At 39.8% G+C, this 14980-nt stretch overlaps 1 protein-coding gene across 1 annotated transcript; it reads left to right on the top strand.

Moving 5' to 3' along the window:
- The first annotated feature begins 814 nt into the window (after positions 1-814).
- Positions 815-14889, top strand: LOC145913157 (G1/S-specific cyclin-E1-like). The gene is made up of 11 exons (XM_083000714.1): positions 815-999; positions 1732-1777; positions 5247-5394; positions 5619-5693; positions 7003-7238; positions 12338-12473; positions 12975-13121; positions 13312-13560; positions 13745-13882; positions 13989-14120; positions 14254-14889. The coding sequence occupies exons 2-11, from the start codon at positions 1764-1766 to the stop codon at positions 14392-14394; spliced, it is 1416 nt and encodes a 471-aa protein (XP_082856840.1). The 5' UTR covers positions 815-999; positions 1732-1763; the 3' UTR covers positions 14395-14889.
- Positions 14890-14980: the final 91 nt, after the last annotated feature.

The following is a 14980-nucleotide window of genomic DNA, read 5'->3' as shown; positions in this document are numbered from 1 at the left end:
TCTGTCCAATGCAACTACATAAATAAACCACACTCTATACATTGTATTATAACACACAAAATGGTATTGCTCTACGTTTTATTATCACAATAATCGCTAAAAACAGCTGGTCATATGTTTGACAGGAGACAAGAGAAAAACCAACGAAGTCTAATTTCGGTATAAATGAAAGCGTATCACCTAACTTCGCTTGCACATTAAAGTATGTCTAGCCATGTAGGCTAAGCTTTAATATCCTGGTAAAAAAGTTTTGTAAAAGAAGTGCTAATGTAAAATGCGTTTGCCCATTAAACTTGGCCTGTTTGTTTGAAAAAAAATATGCATTTTTTTAATCATGCAGGCTATGCATTCCGTTATGCGTCAAAATTGCAAATTAGCGGTTGATAAATTGGATATTTCTGTTCAAAAATGGTTTGTGCAACATTGCGAAATATTTGATTCGAGTGTGCGCGCTTAAATTTTGGGCGGCCAGACGTTTCCTTTGTCGAGCATACAAAGCCACGCCTGGAGCAGATGTTGCCGCTAGAGCTACTTTTTCTAAAGAAATTACCGCCGTTTTTCATCTTTTCTAAATGTCAAAACATATATCACGCAACTGCATTGTTAAAGCTTCAAATGCAGTAACTTTGGAACACCAACAAGAAATATATGCGCGCAAATTGTAGCGGCGGTTGAACATCGAGCGCGAAAAAGCGATGATTCGCTTATTTCAATGCTACGTCACGCCGTGACGTAGGTGATCAGCTGGTAGAACGGATTGGCGCCGGCGCCATCGTTCGCGCGGGATTGCCTCTGTGTGTGTGGATGAGATAAGTTTCTGTCCAGAGGATTTCTGTCTTCTTTCGACTTTCTCGTTGGTGTGCAGTGACGCAAAAGCGTTTGAAACTGCCTCATGTCCCTCGTGCTAGAATCTGGAAGCAGCAGATGAGCCAGAAATTGCCAAATCTTGCCAAAATACCTTCATTATATTGCAACTGCCCCTAATGTGGACGTTTTCAGGTATGGCTATTTTGTAGCTTTTTTTACCAATTACTAATTGTGATTTTTTATTGTGACTTAGGTAAGTGCAAGACGTGTGTATATCTATTACTTTCTACAGGTTTAGATGTTTTGCAGATTAACATTCCTTTTTTTATTTTTTGTATTTATTGCATCACTATTTTTGACATGTGTTTTGTAATTCCATGTAAAAATTGTGGTCATTCTTGCATTTAATATATGTGTTTTACCTATTGTTCATCACTTTCTTATATAAAATACTGTGGCTTATTGCAATGTACTTTCATATAATAATGGCATGAGAGGGCAGGGCATAAAAAAGAACGCTGCTTTCTTAATCTCTCCGCTATCTAAGAATTTCATAATTTAGAGGCTTCCAACAAATGGTAATTTTTGCCCTTGAAACATCAGTAACATTCACATTTAATCCTGGTTAAGAGAATAATGATAGGACATGTAATAATTGATGTAATTTGTTTTATTCAAAACCCACTTGGCAAAGTTATGTTTCAATTAGGATAAAAGCAAAATGTTGTTCTAAAGAGAAATATTGGTAATTTTGTCTTTTTAATGATCAATATTACTAAAACCAGAGAAAAACAAATTTTCTAAGGTGATCAATATAGGCTCTTTAATAAAACAGGACAAAAAAAGTCAACTTTATGAACACTTTGATTAACAAGTATGCAAGAGGTCGAGCCAGATTTTATTGTATGGGTATTTGTATTACAGTGTGCTGGTGAAATTGAAGATCAAATCATACAATGGTCAAAAATCGGTAAGTTTTATTCCTAGCCAAGCCACTGCTCATAATAAATTAAAAATTGCTTTTAAAGTTGATAATATCTGAAAATCTATTGTAACAAAGCATCACAACTGTAGTATGTTTACTTTTTCTTGTAACAAGACACAAGCTGAAGCACTTACAGGGCAATAGTTGTATTTATGGCACAGAATTTACCAAAATGCGTGTGGTTGAAAGCGGACTTGAACCCACGCCTCTGGTGAGTTTCACATGGTTCCCGCGCGAGGCGCGTGTTGCCCTGGGTCAAAGGTTGTAGTTTTGTGCGCCACGCATTCCTGCGGTCCCCCACCACCGCATAGTGGTACTTGTTAACTCCGATCGACGCACTTGTATCGTTAAAACCTAACTAGGCCCCCATTTGGCTGTGGTACGGCAAAAATGAAGCTGCCTGTTTAGCGTTCTTTTGTAATTATACGTTAGCTTCATGTACACTTAAAATTTACCGCTTATATTAGCCAAATTATATTTGAGCAAAATTCGACTTAGGTTCGGCAGCATCGTACAAGCTATTAGGTAAAGAAAAGTACCTTTTTAAGTTTGTGTTGTTTCAGAAACTGGTTTACTCTTTAAAGGTAATCGTATTTGAGTGTTTGTGATGTAAGGGCGAATTGTTAATTAAACCAATTCGGCATTGTTCTGTACATAAACATTATCCGCGGATAATCAAACAAGCACAAAAAAAACAGATATAGTGTTCAAAAATGTGAAACGTGTCCTTGTCTTAATATTTCCTACTACACTTTGGCGACGCTCTAAATTTCTTTTTATTTTGTTTTCGCGTCTTCTTTCCGGCAAGCAGAAACCCAGTTACAAAACAAACAGAACGTCGTTTCCTTATCAATGCGCAGTGTGCAGGCGAAAAACCGTTTTCAAAACAACGCGAGTTTGTAATCTGGCAAGATAAAAACATCCCGCACTTCCGCCAGACGTTCCTTCACTCCGTCGCTTTTGCTCCAGTGATGGCAGGCGGCGTCCAGCAGCGGCCCACACCGGCCAACAACGTACGTGGCGGTTCATAATGACCGCGATATCAAGCCCTTGCACCTCGCGCACTCCGGCAGGTGCATTTCGCGGAGTGTGTTCTTTTTTTCTTCGCTCCGAACGTGATGGAGTCGTGGTTTTAAGCGTCGTCACCCGCCTACTATTGTTCCATTGTCTCGTAACGAGCAAATGATTATGTGGGTTTTTCAGTAGGTTGCCGATGAATTTTGATTTGGGTTGACGTCTTCTTTCGCTCTATGGCTATTCTGTTTGCTTACTTCAGCCTGAATTCGGACCAAGCGGCTTCGGAAAAAAGATTTTAAGTTGTAGCTTTTCATTTCAAGTTCGCAGTTGCAGAATAAAGTTTGCAGTGTTTTTAGCTGAAACAAACCGCCACATTCTGTAAGGTTTTATAACTGCGTAACTTTACGGCCAGTAAGAACGTTTGTTTGTTTAGCTTGGCATCCTCAACTGGCCTACTTTAAAGAGTTCGTGTGTGGGGCAAATCCGGCTAAAGTTTCCACTCTATACAGGCGAGGTTTCGTTTTGTAGTAGTGAAGGATGTGGGTAATTTGATTGTCTTTGTGTGGTACTGTATTTAGGATGAGATGCACGTTTACGAATCGTAAATTACGATGTATTTGTTAAAAACGAGCACTCGCGTGATTGGCAGGATCGCCCCACTGCGCAGGTCCTTACCTGGCGATTACAGCTATGGTATCAAGATCATTAGGTTTGCAGCCCAGGCATTGTAGCTTAGCTGAGTAATTGTTGAATTTGTTATCTGGAAAGACATTCCTAACGAGCATTACGACAAATCAGACACGACCAAAAAAAGATTACAATAATTTGTTATCTTCTTTTGTATAGAAGACATCTAAACTCGGAAGTAACAACAACGATTAATCTAATCTGAAATAATTGGCGTTAAACCGCTTGTCCAAGCAATAGAAACGTGCTTGGAGTCTTAAGCGGTGCAAAAAAGTTGCGTTTCGCAAGGTGGCGCTGTTGAGCACCAACTCGGTTGCCACCATCGGCCGAAACGCTTCACTTCCGTTCGATACCGATTGGTTTTAATTTGTGGTCTTTATCAGTATATGTGATATTATCAATAGTAAATTTTGTGTTTATAACAGGTGAAGATACTGGTTATGGTAACACATATGTTATAACTTCGGTGATTTGCTTTTAAAGCGTTAATATTGCGCACGTGATTTCGGACATGGTGTTAAGTTGGTTTAACAACTAAAAAAAAGCTTAACGGAAAAAATCAGAAAGCTCTCGGTGGTAATGCGTGTAGTGTGTGATTTTTGCTTGTCTAAACCAACGGGAAAAATAAATCTATTTTGCACCGGGACACCGCAGCATGTATATAGAACAGCAGCTAGACGTGATAATATAAATTTCCATGTAAAATTGTTAATTGATTTGTGGCATTGTGATAGGGTATGATTCCCGACCAACTACATATGTCCGCAATATACACGTAGTTTTGTCGCCCAATACACTTCAACGAGACCCTTGGACGTGGGAAACCGATCTTAAACCCCAAAAGCCTTCCCACTGCGCCGACATCTATCTGTCTACTACACAAATCACGATATCGAACCGTTTAATGCAGCAAGCAGAGGTATAGACGCCTTTGGCGGTGGATTAAACGATGGATTTTGAGACGCGGCCTAATTCTATTGTCCAGGCGCCATGGTCCCGACAAGGACGTCGCTGGTGATTTTTTCTGAGTTTCCTAGTAATCGCCCATTCGAGAATAGGCCAGTAGTGTCGCAGTGGTTTTGTGTTTGACAAAGACGTCGATTTCATTGTGTTGTTGTTTAGCGGTCGAAACAATTGCACTTGCGTGCAGTGATGAAGAATGCAAAGCGTTGCGAATGCTTTAGTTGGTTTGATGCAGAAGCGTGTCTTGTTGTTACAAGTCAGTTCGTCTTGAACATTTGTGCTTCATTCTACACTGCAAGTCGATAGACTTATGTAATTTTGTGCCATTTGTAGTACATAATTCGAATTCTGATTTCTTGTTATATTTGTCACGCAGGTGTATTTGTTAGTTATGTCAATGATCGGATTGTTTATTTTGTAAAAGACTGTGTGAATAATTATATTGCCTGCAAAGTCATGATTATGAGGTAAGTCAATATTACAAACCAGATATCCCACAGTATTTTACGCAGCAATGCAGACTTGTATACCGCGTAAACATGTTAGTTAGAGATTCTTCCGCTTTTAGAAATCCTATTTGGCGTTGTTTAGCATGTGATTGGATTGTGGATCAATTTCATCCGAAGGAAACTATTTTTTTTTTCAATTAATTAGCGATAAAAAAGGAAATGTACCTTATTCCACATTTTAAGAACTTTACTTGTCCTTTAGTTTCAACAGATTATCTTCAAATAATAATACTTCTACAAAACATTAGTTTGAAAACTGTTTTTTTTTTTCTTTACAGTAAAACTGAATCATCAAAGAAAGTCGAAGAAAGCAAAACAAGTAACAGCAAAAAACCTCTCGCTACCTCAAATAATTCCAATCAAGCGTCACGTAAACGAACCCGGGAACCGGAATCAGAAAAGAAGGAAAACTCCGCTAAATCAGAGGTGTGTGTAGGAGTGTGAAAGTGTTTATCACTTGATGGCACCTGGTGTAGATTTGTACCTGGCTTTTCACCTTTTAACATTGACATGTTATTCCTGTATAAACAAAAACCAGTGTCATACAACCTGAATACTGGGTTGCAACAATCAAGTATCATGTTCAAGTTCAATTTGCTCGCCAACAGCTTGGTTTGTTTCTGTGTAACGAAGGGCAACATTATTTGCAGGAGTGTCTTGCGCCGAAACGCCAGTGTACCATGGAAACACAGATTGAAAACAGAAGACAACATTTCCTAGAAAAGGTGAAAACCGTGCTACCGTTTTTACACAAAAACTGCCAATCAACGAACGACAATATAAACAAATACGCCGATAATATATGGGGTTAATGGGGCATATTTTTGAGAATTATATTGAAGATACATTCAGTGTTCTTCAAAACCCAAGGGCAAGTTCAGAAAAACACTCAATGAGAGAATGTTTGCAGTTTCAACCGAAACGTCTGTAAAATGAATTTCGTAGCAGTTACATGAGGCTATATTGTTTGTCTCGAAGATTTACAAAAGTGTGAGTTATATTTCTAAACTTATTTGAGCTCTGACAGAATTTGCTTCCTTTTATGCCAGTTAGTCACGTGTCAAAAGAAACCAATCGCAAACTGATCTATGAAACGCGTTTAACGATGTAACTAATTCCCAATAACAAACCCTGTGCCCAATGCAATTAATTCAGGGGCAACCTTTCGTCAATGTGTAAATTACATCAGTCTTAAACACAAACGGGCGATTTGAAACAGTAGAATTATACGTGAGCTCCTGGGCCCCGTCGCCTTATCTTGTCCAGACAGGTCGTGAAGACGGTTGCTTCAATTTCTCCCGCGAGCAGAGACCAGACTTTGCCGCTAGTGTGTTTACCACAGCTCCCAAACGGCGGGCCAGTTTAAATTTCTTAGCTGATGTTAAAGCAGCATGTCCTTGTACAGGCAGATAGTTTATTAAATTATTGTTTTTTTGGCCTATGTTCATAAATTAAGTTGCAGACTTGCGCATAATTTTCAGTTGAGGTCAAGTTCAGAAGCACTGTAGGTTATTTCTATAAAACTAAAGCAATACTGAAAAAGAAGCAGTTTCTTATCATAATAGAACTATAACTTGTAATTAGAAGCGTTATGTATACCTAGAACAGAGTTATAATATAAGTTTCGGTTTATTTGGTGGTTAACGAAGTCATATAACTGTGTGGCACGCTAAGCAAGCTTGTTGTTGTAAGATCTTTTGTTATACATAATATTGGGAGTGGATTTGAAAGACTTCGTTTGAGTACCAATATATGTGTAGTCATATGTATTCAAGTTGTACAGTAGACCAGTAGCTATTGTACAGGGTTGCGCATGAAACTTTTTTATAGGTGAACTAACTTTCCCAAGTAGAAAGTTTATGGAAAGAAAGAGTTTTTCACGAATCTGGAAAAATATCTGCAGAGAACAATTTCTGTTCATGTCGTGTTTTAGACGAACTTGTATTGCAATCAAACAGAACGAGAAAAATACCCATCAACTAATAAATGTGCAAATGTTAACAAAAACATACTGACCTTTCCAATCAACCTCAGACCAACTGGAGACCCATCGACGGCCAAATGTTCCCAACACCCATCAAGGACGGCTCCGACGCCGAAAACGATGACGTCATCGTATTGGGGAACCCCCTTGCTTCACCGCATTGCGTAAGAAGCAAGCGGCCCGGCGCACTCCGGGAAATCAACTCGGAGGAGGCGAGTCATTATCAGTTCCGCAACATCTTCAAGCCCTGCGAAGTTTACCGACCCTCCCCACTTCCCACGCTGAGGTGAGCAATGACGCAACGTAATTATGACGTCACAATAGGGTTCAATTGCCAAAATGAACTGAGCGAAGGGATAAAGTGCATATATAGTAAAGTAGTCTGAACGACAATCAATCTTCCTGTTCACGTCATTGAATGAAAGTTAGTGACGTCACAAACATATTCTATTACATGTGTAACGTCATAAATGACTGGTTTCAATTTTGTGTCAAACTGTTGTTTCTGTCGGCAAATTGCTATAATACCGTATGTTTGATGTTTGAGTGGAAACATGTGGCATTAGTTGAGGTTTGATAGATTATGTCACCCAAGGAAGTTGATACCATATGTTGCTAGAAAAAAATTTAAAACCACTGATAGCGGTCCCTGTATGGAAATTACTTCCAAATATCTTTAGTATATGCAAATATGTGGAAATATTCGGGTTCTTTTATTGGACTGGTCATATCCATCTATGTTACAGTGATGTGCAAGTAGCCTTTAGTATCTAAGCTAAGTGTATTCAATATCTATACTCTTAATAGTTGGGCAAATGAGTTAGTGCAGAAAATCACCAGGTTTAGGAAATTTAGCTTAAATTACGTGTCCAGAGGGTTGCGCGTTGTGTACAAAATCAAAGAATACGACAGATGTGAGATATTGAAGTACTTTTTGTCATGAATTTGTCGTTGTGCTAAATACCAGACACGAATTTCCTCATAAAATTAATGTTGGATCCGCAGTAAAAAATGACCCCGAATTTATCCCATTTACAGGTCAAAAAATGGTATTTAATCTCCCGCAGAAACCGTGACCTATTTGCTTCGCGCGTTGCATTGTGACGTCACAATAACGATAAGGATAAATAGCATTGAAAGCAACGCGACCAAACCGCACGTTTATTTATTATTTTCCGACCCATTTGGTTTTAATTTACTGCTCTCATCAAGAAATGACGTTGTGGTGACGCGTTAAAGACGTGACGTCGTCGCGCGATTGCGTTTGTTGAATTGGTCGTTCCAGATTATGAAGGATTATAAAATTCTTGATCTCTGCATCGAATTAAGTGAAGTTAAGCGTTAATTAGTGGGTGCAATAAAGAATCCGCATTGTTCCAAAAAGTCAGATAAATGCTTTTCAATCAATGAATCTACGGTATCGATTTGACAGCTAGACTTTCTCTAATATACTTTTTTTGTCGATTGGTTTAATTTTTTACTTTGCCGGGATTCGATCCGTTGACCTTCGTGTCCGTTATAGTCACTTCCCACCTGGATTTATCCAAGTGCCGAATAATTTGTTTGCAGACGGCGCAATTGCCCAATCTTGCCCTCTGAGCAAATATGAGATTACTTGTAACGTTGGGAATGTTAGTAGGGGGCGTGATGGCCGTTGATCCACCCTCCCAGTTCAAATAGGAAACACCAACGCTTATTGTACACGAGCTGTATTTGTCTTTCAAGGTTTCTGCTACTTTTGGCTTGTATTTTACCTGTCCACATAAAAAAGTTTCAAAGTTAAAAAAAATGAAAGTTGCAGCTGCAACAAATACATACCGTACACAATTTTTTTTTTAAATTTTGACAAACATTTAATACAGTAGCATCCAGATGGACACAAGCTACAATGTTAAATTTCGAGTTGCTTAAAGTGCCAATGCAACGGTTAATATCATTTACCAGCCCAATAAACTTCGCCATCCGTTAAAATACTCAACAATGATGTCACAATGAAATCCAACCGCTCCTCTCTGCTTGTAGACCACAGTTTGCTTTGTTATGTCATAATCGTTCGTTCGACGAGTTTCAGCTTGTTCAGGCGAGTCCACGTCCTGACAAGTTTTCTCGCTAGCGATTGGTCGAAACTTGTCACGTGACAATGTTTACTAACGTTTGCTACCACGAATACGTCATCGTTTGTTTATTAGGTTTGTGTGTGCTTTAAAACGACCCACGTGGGTTTTTTCAAATGTGTTGGGTGTTTGCAATGGGTTTATAGAATAATGTGCATAAAAATGAACATATGCTTTCTCGTGGTTATTAGGTGATATTTTGTAATTAAACACAGCCGTTCACATGGACTTGTACCCAAGAGAGACTACGTTGTATTTTTAATGCTAACTGTCTCAAGTGAAAGCCGTCCATTAATCGATTTTACAATCAACGCCATTGACGACGTTCGCCGTCGCGCTGTCATCGTTCAACAAAATTCCGCGAAACTTTCTCATGAATCAAGATCAATAAGCGGAAAATGATATTTGTAGATCTCTTTGATTGTGCGACCTTCGCCGCCGCGGAAGCGCGCGCTAACGAGCGAGAAAATCGAATTGCAAGCTAGCTTTCTAGAACGTGGGAAGGCGTCGTGGGCCGCAGAACGGTTTTGGGCCTACAAAAACCGCCGGATCGTCGGACCATTGTAAGCGAACAAAGGCCGACATTCGGAGTTCGCTTTGTCGACGCGGGTTCGGGCTTGCCCCCGCTGCCTTCGCCGCCTAGGTCCGGACACGCCGATCGTCACGTGACTTCGAGCGAGTTAAATGACCGCCCAATGCAAACAAAGTTATTACGCAGCTCGGTGCGTACCCACGTTGTCGTTGTTGCTGTCTGCAGGTTTTGAGATTGTCCTTGTGAAATGAATCAACGATTATTTCGGTTGCTACCGAATTGACTAAAATGCAAATCGTAAAATTGCGACCCTTCAACCTAGTTACTATCTGATGGTAATCGTGTATTTTGGTCTTACTTAATGAAATCATGCAATTGATCGCCAAAGTTTTTAATGCCTGAAACGTTAAAGTCGTTGAAATTGTCGACTTATGATTTTTATGTTTATTGCAATCGTTAAAACACCAAGGTGACAGGTTTATATTTGTCGAAACTATTACAGCGGCTACTGATCTCCTTGTTAAGTGAGCGCTAATCGTGTAACTAGCTTGTCAATCCAACATCGCTCAGATTTTCCCATAACCTGCCACCTGGGCAGCCAACCCGTCTGTTTGTGATCTCACATTACCTCATTGTTTCGTCACAAAGCGGCTTGTCGGAAGCCTTCTTGTGTTGGAAAGTTCTATTCCGGTTTCAGATTTCTTGAGGCCACCTGCCAGCGTCACCCCGGCTGCTGCTAAGAGGCCTGGGCTATTTAAATCCCACGCTAACAACTATTCCAATCATTTTCATTGTTTCAACTGAATTCCAACAGTTGGACGTTAACATGTATTGGATTATGTTTAAATGGCCGGTTTAAATGGTTGGAGTTTATTGGATAAAGGTGTATCAGATTGCAATTGCATACTGATATATCAGAAAAAGTTGTAATGAAATACAATATTATTGCTGAATATTTTTCACTGCTAAACAATTCATTAAAACTTGGGATATAATGTTTGCGAATGATATTCATTTATATGTAGCTTTAAACTGATGTTAACGACCGAATATTTGATTTCTTTTCGCACATAATAGTTACAAACGTCCAGTTCTGATTTAAAGGCCTTTTTCTCTTACACGTGCGCGAATAGTTTAACGACGTTTCCCATCCCACAAACTTCCGGTGGACTTACAATATCAACCTAAACACAATATTGTCATTTGACAGTCATTGCATTGACACCCCACGCTTTAAAAACACACGGAGGCACCGCAATGTCTCGAAAGCAGCAAATTTAAAAGGGCCTCATTCCCATTGTTCAATGCGCCACGATTTGTTTTACCCAGAGCCCTGGGGAGTATTCATTCATCCGCTGGGCCAAGGATAGCATTGGGAACGCACTGAGAACGGATGTATGCCTTTTTCTGTCTCCTCGACGTCGCTTTAAAACGGGCGTCGCATTCTGTTGGTTCAGTATTCACGTCTTGAGTTTGTGGTAGATCAGAAAGTGTGGCATGTGGCACAATATGGTTCATTAGAAATTGAGTCGTACTTTGTGTATCAGGCTTGAAGGCGCTGGCGTGTGATGTACAAAAGAATGATTTGCATAGTAAAGTTCAAGTGGGCGACATGGCGATAGAATTCTTTTATACGGAAAAAGTTTGGTTGTTATTTAGGTCATACAAAGACACAGACGATGCCTACGGGTAAACGGTATATCTTTATTAAATAACAAAGGAAATACCTTGTGTGCGCCAAAAGACTTGGTGATTTTACGGTCAAACAGAGTTCAAGATTGAGGAATTTTGTTTTGCTGCCAGTGTCTATGACGTAATAGTCGGACAGTGAACTCATTGATAGTCGAACACGTGACACGGTCATGTCGACAACCCTTACTTAGTCGTGACACGATGCTTACCGGATATCAGCCGATATTAAACTTGCACCCACATTCTGTGGCTTGATAGAGAAGGTTGTACCTGGCGCGGTTTTATGAATGGAATAGATGACGTCAATAGAACGCAATTCAAGCGCGACCACATGTGCTTTGGAAGCTATAAGATGCGTCTTTGTGTTGGACATATGCGTGCACAGCGGAGCAGACAGCTGTAAAATGTTGTTCGAAAGAATTGTGTTTGTGACAAATTGACAATCTTCTACTAAACTTTTACAGATTTTTTACATTTAATATATAAAGTAGCGCAAAAACTGTCAAATTAGTCAAAATGGTGATGCACGCATTGTACGTTCGCACAACCTTCGTCAATAAATACCTTCAGACGGAAAGGTGAGTTGCCCACAGTCTACTTGTTTGCACTCTTGTTTCAACCTCTCGAGTGCTCCAACCTTTTCCAAACTTACATTCGTTTGATAACGAGATCCCGTTCGCGAGCCCTGTTTGCGATTCGCAAGATTTCCTTTGTATCTTGTTTGCGTTTCGTCCCACGACTCCTTTCTCTTCGCAAACTCTGCTTTAAAGTTTCGATGCCTTGTTGAGGTTTTGCCTGGTTTGGAAACCACAATACAAGGTTTTGACAATTTGCCCGCCTATGCCAATTCAAATACATCAAAGATTTGAGAAACAACATAGTTGTGCGCTGTTACTTCCAACAGTTAACCCAAACTAGTATAACCACTTATTAATATAACTACAACCGTCCACAATAAGCGTCGGCATTTCAATTAATATAAAATACAATATGGCAGCAACACACGATGTGTATTGACAAAATGTAAACGTGATTTTTTTCTTGCAGTTGGGCCGACTCTGAAGAATTATGGAAGTCTATGGTTTGCAAGGAACCAGCTTACGAAAGAAACAGTTCTTACATGAACAGACACGTGGATCTCCAGCCAAGAATGAGATCCATCTTACTCGACTGGATTATGGAGGTAGGCGTCTATTGCAAACCCCAGCTATTAAACTGGACTTGTGCTCCTTCTGAAAAATATGATTAGCTGGATAGAAAATCCAATGCTAATGTACTACAATGAGCGCATGCAAGAAAAGCGTCGGGGTAATAAAGGACTGAGCAGGCAGAAGGGAAACAGCTCATTGTAGTACTGATGATGAACCCAGTTAGTGTTCGAAACGTTTACTAATGATTAACAGTATTTTAGCTTTGGCTTTCATTTTCAAAGTTATCAACTCCAAATATTTTGAACCCAAATATGTTAATGATTATTAAGCAAACGTTACGAACATTGTCAGTTGGTTCACAGCACTATTTTTTTAGCTTAGCGGTGTCCGAAACGTTCGCTTATAATGAACTGATTTTCAGTGCCTATTATGGAGCTTTTTGCAGAGATTATTGTGTTAAAAATGAAAGTAAAGTTACTCCATATCTGCCTTCACAGCGTGTACTTTTATCAAACAAATGTATTTTTACTCAGGTGTGTGAAGTTTACACCCTTCATCGCGAAACATTCTACCTCGCCGTGGATTACATCGACCGCTACCTCTCCAACACCAAGAACATCCACAAAACCCGACTTCAACTCGTTGGCGTGACCGCCCTGTTCATAGCCGCCAAGCTGGAGGTAAACATTTCAACAGCTTGTTCTGAATTTGCCATCTAGTTTTGCCTTTTTAACCGTGATAATTTTGATCGATACATTCTTATAGTAACAGTGTTAGAGTATCAACCCTCAATTAACCATTTTGAAGCCGCCTTTTGCTTTAATAAACAAAACACGAAAAACAACAACTTAATGTAAATTTTCCCCGCAGGAAATCTACCCCCCGAAGCTGAGCGACTTTGCTTACGTCACTGACGGAGCTTGCACCGAGGAAGAAATTCTCTCTCAAGAGTTGCTGATGTTGAGCACCCTCAAGTGGTCACTTTCGCCAATTACCGCTATCGCGTGGTTGAACGTGTACTTGCAGACCGCTCATGCGGCTTTCTCACCCAACCCGAATCCATCCGCGGCGTTTTTCCTGCCGCAATATCCACAGGAAACTTTCGTCCACATTGCACAGGTGGGTCATACGTTTGTGCTTACCATAAAAATGTTTCACAAAAATAATTTCTATACAACGTTATTTTTCTTCGGTTTACCACAATCGAGGTTTCGTAAAATAAAATTTATAAACTTTAGTGTGCCAACAATTCAACTAAGGTATTTGTGGAAATGTTTCTCAATGATTCTATTTTATTTTTCAGCTGTTGGATCTTTGTATGCTTGACATTGAGAGCCTCGACTTTGCGCCCGGTGTGATCGCAGCTTCTGCACTTTATCATTTCTCATCCAAAGAACTCGCAACCCAAGTGTCCGGCTATCAGTTCCAGGACATCGCAGCTGTAAGTTGCAAAATGTTTTGTGAAACACTGCCGAATAATACAGTCATATTTGTTTGATTAAGCTGCAATGTTTCTGAGTATAAAAACATTATTTATCTTTTTGTAGTGTGTCCACTGGCTAGCGCCCTTCGCCATTACGGTTCGTGATACCGGCCTTCAAGCTTTGAAACAATTTAAACGTGTACCGGACAGTGACGCACACAACATACAGATGCACGCTAATAACATCGACACACTGGTAAGCAAAAGCAATTTGTTGGTTAGGTGGTAAAAGTTGTGTGATTAAGGGTTTCTGAGCCATTGTTGCAACTTCAATTAAGTGTAATGGGGTATTTACCCGTTTTTAATGAAATCATTGTTACTTTTTACAGGATGCAGCTTTCGAAAATCGCGGCCAAGTCCAAACCCAATTGATCACGTGTCAATCACCCACAGAAATTGGGGGCTTTATGACACCCCCAAAAAGCGGACAGAAAAACGACCCCCACCAAGAGCAGATGTGCAGTACCTAGGAGCTTATATAGAAATGTCTTAACAATCAAAATGTGCCACGAGATCAGTCCACGTGGTGCCGCTAGAGAGATGGAACTGCGAAGAGAACAATCGGTGACGTCGCGGCGTCTGACGTCACCCACCACTGTGATGACATAGAAGAATACGAACTCTTGTTGCTGCTACTGCGTAATATAACTATAGGCAATGCAATACAACTCCAGAATTTTATAATTGTGACGTAATCGTACGTCACAGAATGTTTTTATTACGTCAAATATGCGTGACGTAACTATGTTGAATGGCACAATCATTCCACTTTTTACTTACTCGCTGCTACTTTGCTTTTCTCACCCCTTTCTCAGCATTTCCGTGATTTTGCTATCAGATGTTGATTCGCGTTTTTATTCCCTGTTTGTTGCAGTCGTCTGCTGTTGGAATTTTTTTATTTTACCCCCTATTTTTCCACCGTTTTGTTTTTGTTATTTTTTTAACCTAACTTTTTATCTCGATATGGTGGGTCGTGGAATAAACAAAAAAACGGCTCATTAAGAGTATTGTTGGTTTGCAGAAAAAAGCTATAATCATTATGTATACGCAAGCAAG

Source organism: Ascidia mentula, chromosome 9 (assembly GCF_947561715.1).
Source record: "Ascidia mentula chromosome 9, kaAscMent1.1, whole genome shotgun sequence".
NCBI lineage: Eukaryota > Metazoa > Chordata > Ascidiacea > Phlebobranchia > Ascidiidae > Ascidia > Ascidia mentula.
Note: the sequence above shows the minus strand (reverse complement) of the source record. Positions and strands in the feature narration are given on the sequence as shown.